Here is a 6,543-nt window from a genome sequence, read left to right on the forward strand (position 1 = left end):
AGAATTATAAGGATTATGGGGTTACAAGTGACTCTTTGGGCCGGACCCTGTATTCTCCCCTCACAGTGAAAAGCTCTTTTAGTCTCCCTGGGTGTCCATGCGCTCAGTGTTCTGTTTCCATTCAGCTTTTATATATCAGACAGATGGTGTGACGGGGAACCGGAGCTTTCCACCTCACAATAGGTTAAACCGAGCTGCTGTGACAAGAGGCCAACTTGTGAGATTATTCTCCTTCTGAAGTTTGCTTCCTGCACAGATACTGTCGGGGATTGTGAAATTCAAGGGTTTAAGTAAAGTCATTGGATGGACTGTAATGACTCCAGTTCCATCTGTCGGAGCCCGCTGTAACCTGAGGCTACTTCGGATTGGTCGCTTGATTGGAATCCCATTTCCTTAACAGAATAAACTATTGGCCTCAATTGATCAGTTTTAAAAATAAGTTTGAAACATTCCACCAAATTCAAAAAAGAAAGATTTTATTTATAATTATTCAATTGAACCGAGACAGACATTAAATTGGGGCAGTTTCACTAATTTTCTGATAATTTCCTCACCAGATTGAAAGGACTTTAGCCGGAATGAATAAACTGACGAAATCAGTGCATTAAACAGGCGGCTCCTGCAGAGAGGCTGTGGGTGGCTCTTAAAGGACCCGTTGTGATTTTTTTATTTCTGTCAGTAAATTGTGGAGTTTTACTTGGAGCTGGCATTCTTTGCCACCCCGTGCTTGGCCAGCTCCCCGGACAGCACCAGACTCACGGCGGTCTGGATGTGTTTCCACAATCCGCACTCTCCAAACTGTGAGACGTCTTTACCATTTACTGGCTGAAAGCGAGTGCTCGAACAAGAGACAATGATTCAGCAGAAACCATTTTGTTTTCGACAGATACCTCAGCACCGTGTTTATGTTCCGCTTAAAACCATTGCCAAGTAGTTTATTGGTAAAGCTGAAAACTCCAAAACACCATTAAAAGCAGATGGACGCGCTCACCCGATTCGAGGGTGAACAGTGTGGTTGATCATTGTGTGGGATAGACACTTCCTCTATCACTCTGGAACTATGTGGCAAGGTGAGATTCACTGCTGTATATGGGAAGATAGATACTGTATCTGTCACTCTCTTGCAGTGTGTTAGTGCGGGACTGACAGGTGAGTATAGGTAATGCACTGCCACTCACTCACTAGTACTGCTTGTGAGTGAGGGAATATTCGTTCATACATGATACCAATTGTATGTTACTCTGTGGCAGCGTTTGATTGTCAGGTGAGTGGTGGATAGATAACAATCGACAAATCTGTGAATTTCAAAGTAGATTTTAAGATGTAACATGTTAAATCAGATCTGGTATAATTGTGACCCATAGAACAAAACAGTAACCAGCCCTTTCAAAGATAATGTGGGTGGCTCTGAAAAGAGCCTTTGGGTTATTAGATTGAATCTTGTGCGCTTTACTTGCTCTTGGAGCTGGCAGTGCTGGTTTTCTAGGGCAGCAGCACCGCCTGGATATTAGGCAGCACCCCGCCCTGAGCGATGGTCACCTTTCCCAGCAGCTTCTTGAGCTCCTCGTCGTTGCGGATGGCCAGTTGCAGGTGTCTGGGGATGATGCGGGTCTTCTTGTTGTCGCGGGCCGCGTTGCCGGCCAGCTCCAGGATTTCAGCGGTCAGATACTCGAGCACAGCCGCCATGTAGACCGGGGCTCCAGCACCCACACGCTGAGCGTAGTTACCCTTTTGCAAGTGCCTGTGAACACGGCCCACAGGGAACAGCAGTCCGGACCGGGATGAGCGAGACTTGGCTTTGGCCCGAGCTTTACCGCTGGTTTTTCCTCTTCCAGAAATTTCCACAATCAATACGGTCAGAGAAAGAATGAAAGTCTCCTCCCACATCTGCCCTTCTTATACCTTCTGGAGGAATGCAGGGACGAACTTCTGATTGGTCGTACTGTGGTGAATTTCATTGGTGCTTTCCGGTGACCAATCACAGTCTGATTTTCCCACCAATGAAAAGAGGGTGGAAATAACTGCCTCAACAGTCAGACCTCCAACGATTTTTTAAATCTCAAAATCCCTGCCAATAATTTTTAAATTGAGGAATATGTTAATCAATTCACCATTAACCAAAGATTTCCAAGCACGTTCACAGAATCACAGAAACCCCACAGTGCAGATAGAGGCCATTTCGGCCCATCGAGCCTGCACCGACACATATCCCACCCAATCCCCGTAACCCCTACACCAACACATATCCCACCCTATCCCTGTAACCCCACGTATTTAATCCCCCCTAACACTAAGGGTCAATTTATTATAGCCAATCAACCTAACCCGCACATCTTTGGACTGTGGGAGGAAACCGGAGCACCCGGAGAAAACCCATGCAAACACGGGGAGAATGTGCAAAATCCACACAGACAGTCGCCCGAGGCCGGATTCGAACCCGGGTCTCTGGCGCTGTGAGGCAACAGTGCTAACCACTATGCCACCACTATGAAACGTTCTATTCCCGTTTGCCTTATTCCATATTTCCCTTGCACATTCCAGGGTGTGACAATCAGGATTATTTGCGTGTTCAATTTCAGAATGTAACGGGTGGGAATCAATGCCCATTGATTCTGTAAGTGGACACATTCCAGCTCAATCTTTGTAACAGTGAGCTTTCAATAATTATCGATCGATCCTTTGCACAGGCGGGAGTGAAAATAGAACCGGGAGCCCTGTGAAAAGAGAAGAGGGACAGTGTTCAAACTGCCCCCGTTCCGGTCTCTTGTTAGAACTCCCATTCGGGGCTGTTACACTGCAAGAAGTCTCGGGTTAATAAACCCCCAACATTTATTTTTAAAACTTGAAAACGCCTTGAGCGAGAACGACGTGACTGGAATCTGAATCTTACCCCTAGAACAAGCTCTTAATTCGTCGGCAGGCGCTGTAAATGAACGGGTCTGAGAACAAAGGGAAAGAGCGACCAGGGATCGTGTTTGCAATTTACTGAGGGCGAGAAATTCAACAGTGACGCTAATGTCGAACAAGACATTAAAACTGCTTATTTGAGAATTCAAAGCTAAATCCACAGGTGGAACTTTAAACGTTCTCAATGATACTTGTTCAGGAAATAATTGCAGTAAATTGATTCTAAAGGGAGATGCGATTGTGTCGCTCTTTCAGAGAGATTGTGGGTGGCTCTTAAAAGTGCCGCTGTGTTTTGGGTTTGTTCTTTCAGGACAGCGTGGAATTTTACTTGGAGCTGGTGTATTTGGTCACCGCCTTTGTCCCTTCCGACACGGCGTGCTTGGCCAGCTCCCCGGGCACAAGCAGGCGCACAGCGGTCTGAATCTCCCGGGAGCTGATGGTGTGCCGCTTGTTGTAATGGGCCAGGCGGGAAGACTCACCCGCGATGCGCTCGAAAATATCGTTCACAAACGAGTTCATGATGCTCATGGCCTTGGAGGAGATGCCGGTATCAGGGTGAACCTGCTTCATCACTTTGTAGATGTAGATGGAGTAACTCTCCTTCCTCGACTTTCTGCGCTTCTTGCCGCCCTTCGCTACTACTTTCGTCACGATATTCTTGGCGCCCTTCTTGGCAGCGGATTTCTTCTCATCAACCATCGTCTCATCAGTATCAGGAAACAACTTAAGTAAACGGTGCTCCGAGCTCGTATTATATAGGCAGCCCCACAGTCCGTCCCACAGAGCTATGCTAATGAGGGATGGGCGAAGGCAAGGATTGCTATTGGTTTATTGGCAGCGTTGTTAATTTCCTTTGTTCTCTATCTCTCTGACTGGATGCGTAAAGTAACCAATCAGATTCAGCGTTCACCACAATCTCAAATACTGCAATGCTGTCACGAATTAAAACCACTTCCATATTTATACTGTTCTCAAATCACGTTTCTATTCTGCTCCCTCAAACATGTTCAGCGACGGCCGGTGTTACGTTGAAGGTTATTTGTGTTATAGAAACATAGAAGATAGGAGCAGGAGTAGGCCATTCAGCCCCTCCAGCCTGCTCCGCCATTCAATGAGATCATGGCTGATCATCCAAATTCAGTACCCTGTCCCTGCTTTCTCCCCATATCCCTTGATCCCTTTAGCCTTAAGAAATATATCTAAATCCTTCTTGAATATATTTAATGAATTGGCCTCTACTGCCTTCTGTGGTAGAGAATTCCACAGGTTCACCACTCTCTGGGTGAAGAAATTCCTCCTCATTTCTGTCCTAAATGGCTTGCCCTTATCCTTATACTGTGACCCCTGGTTCTGGACTCTCCAACCATTGGCAACATCCTTCCTGCATCAAATCTGTCCATTGCTGTCAGAATTTTATAAGTTTCAATGAGATCCCCTCTCATTCTTCTAAACTCCAGCGAGTATAAGCCCAATCAATCCAATCTCGCCTCATACGTCATTCCTGCCATCCCAGGTATCAGCCTGGTGAATCTTCGCTGAACAACTTCCATGGCAAGAACATTTTTCCTCAAATAATGCGACCAAAACTGCATACAATACTCAAGATGTTGTCTCGCCAAGGCCCTGTGCAACTGTAGCAAGACATCCTTGTTCCTGTACTCGAACCCTCTCGCTGCAAAGGCAAACATACCATTTGCCTTCTTAACCACCTGCTGCACCTGCATGCTTAACTTCAGTGACTGGTGCACAAGGACACCCAGGTCTCATTGCACTTCCCTCCTCCCAATCTATTGCCATTCAGATAACAATCTGCCTTCCTGTTTTTGCCACCAAAGTGGATAACCTGACATTTATCCACATCATGTTGCACCTGCCATGCTTCTGCCCAATCACCCAACCTGTCCAAATCATCCTGGAGTTTCTCGGCATCCTCCTCACAGCACGCACACCCACCCAGCTTTGTGTCGTCGGCAAATTTGGAGATATTACATCTAGTTCACTTGTCTAGATCATTAATATATATTGTGAATAGTTGGGGTCCAAGGACTGATCCCTGCGGTACCCCACTAGTCACTTCCTGCCACTCGGAAAAAGACCCGTTTATTCCAACTCTTTGCTTTCTGTCTGCCAACCAGTTCTCTATATAAGTCAATACCTTGACCCCCAATCCCATGTGCCTTAAATTTACACGCTAATCTCTTATGCAGGACCTTATCAAAAGCCTTCTGAAAGTCCAAATACACCACATCCACTGGTTCTCCCTTATCTATTTTACCAGTTACATCCTCAAGAAATTTCAGTAGATTAGTCAAGCATGATTTACCTTTTGTAAATCCATGTTGACTTTGTCCGATCCTGTCACTGTTTTCCAAGTGCTCTGCTATTACATCTTTTGTAATGGACTCTAGCATTTTCCCCACTACCGATGTCAGACTTACTCTGTTCTCCATTACCCTAATTCCCTGTTTTCTCTCTACCACCTTTTTTGAATAGTGGGGTAACATTAGCTACCCTCCAATCCATGAGTACTGTTCCAGATTCCATCGGATGATAGGAAAGCAACTACTATTTCTAGGGCCACTTCCTTAAGTACCCTAGGATGTAGATTATCAGGCCCTGGGGATTTATCGGCCTTCAATCCCATCAATTTCCTTTACACCATTTCCCTACAAATACTGATTTCTTTCAGTTCCTTCCATTCATCAGACCCTATGTTCCCTGACATCTCTGTGAGGTTATTTGTGTCCTTTTTTGGAGACAGAACCAAAATATGTATTTAATTGGTCAGCCATTTCTTTGTTCCCCATTATAAATTCCCGATTCTGACTGCAAGGGACCTACGCTTGACTTCACCAATCTCTTTCTCTTCACATATATATAATAGCTTTTACAGTCAGTTTTAATGTTCCCTGCCATCTTACTCTTATATTCTATTTTCCCCTTCTTAATTAATCCCTTTGTCTTCCTTTGTTCAACTCTAAATTGCTCCCAATCCTCAGGTTTACTGCTTTTCCTGGCCAATTTATATGTCCTCTCCTTGGATCTTATGCTATCCCTAATGTCCCTTGTTAGCCACGGTTGAGTCACCTTTTTTGCTTTATTTTTATGCCAAACTGGGATGAACAAATTCTGTAGTTCATCCATGCGGTCTTTGAATGTTTGCCATTGCCTATCCACCATCAACTGTTTGAGTGTCATTCCCCAATCAATCCTAACCAACTCGTACCTCAGACCATCGTAGTTGCCTTTGAGTCAACTACTTCATTCTCCATCTTAATGAAGAATTCTATCATATTATCATCTCTCCGACCCAAGGGGCATCGTTCAACAAAATTGTTAATTAATCCCTTCTCATTACATAATACCCAGTCTAAGATGGCCTGATCTCTGGTTGGTTCCTTGACATATTGGTCCAGCACACCATCCCGTAAACAATCCAGGAATTCCTCCTCCACAGTATTGTTACTAATTTGGTTAGCCCAATCTATATGTAGTTTAAAGTTACCCATGATGACTGCTGTGCCCTTATTGCCCGCTTCTCAAATTTCCCTTTTCATGCCATCCCCAACCTCCACATTACTGTTTGGAGGTCTATATACCACTCCCACTAACGTTCGCTGCCCCTTGGTATTTCTC

At 45.1% G+C, this 6,543-nt stretch overlaps 1 protein-coding gene and 1 pseudogene across 1 annotated transcript; both read right to left on the reverse strand.

Moving 5' to 3' along the window:
* Positions 1 to 480: 480 nt before the first annotated feature.
* LOC147098376 (histone H2A type 2-C-like) lies at positions 481 to 2,121 on the reverse strand (annotated as a pseudogene).
* Positions 2,122 to 2,771: 650 nt separating this feature from the next.
* On the reverse strand, positions 2,772 to 3,616 carry LOC147098377 (histone H2B-like). The gene has a single exon (XM_085970108.1). The coding sequence runs from the start codon at positions 3,604 to 3,606 to the stop codon at positions 3,232 to 3,234; it is 375 nt and encodes a 124-aa protein (XP_085826234.1). The 5' UTR covers positions 3,607 to 3,616; the 3' UTR covers positions 2,772 to 3,231.
* Positions 3,617 to 6,543: the final 2,927 nt, after the last annotated feature.

Source organism: Somniosus microcephalus, chromosome 29 (assembly GCF_052327205.1).
Source record: "Somniosus microcephalus isolate GS21.2 chromosome 29, FLI_Smic_1.0, whole genome shotgun sequence".
In the NCBI taxonomy this organism is placed as follows: Eukaryota; Metazoa; Chordata; class Chondrichthyes; order Squaliformes; family Somniosidae; genus Somniosus; species Somniosus microcephalus.

Bases quoted from the DNA above. Each gene is read 5' to 3' on its own strand.
- LOC147098377 (XM_085970108.1), bottom strand. From the start codon at position 3,606: ATGGTTGATGAGAAGAAATCCGCTGCCAAGAAGGGCGCCAAGAATATC.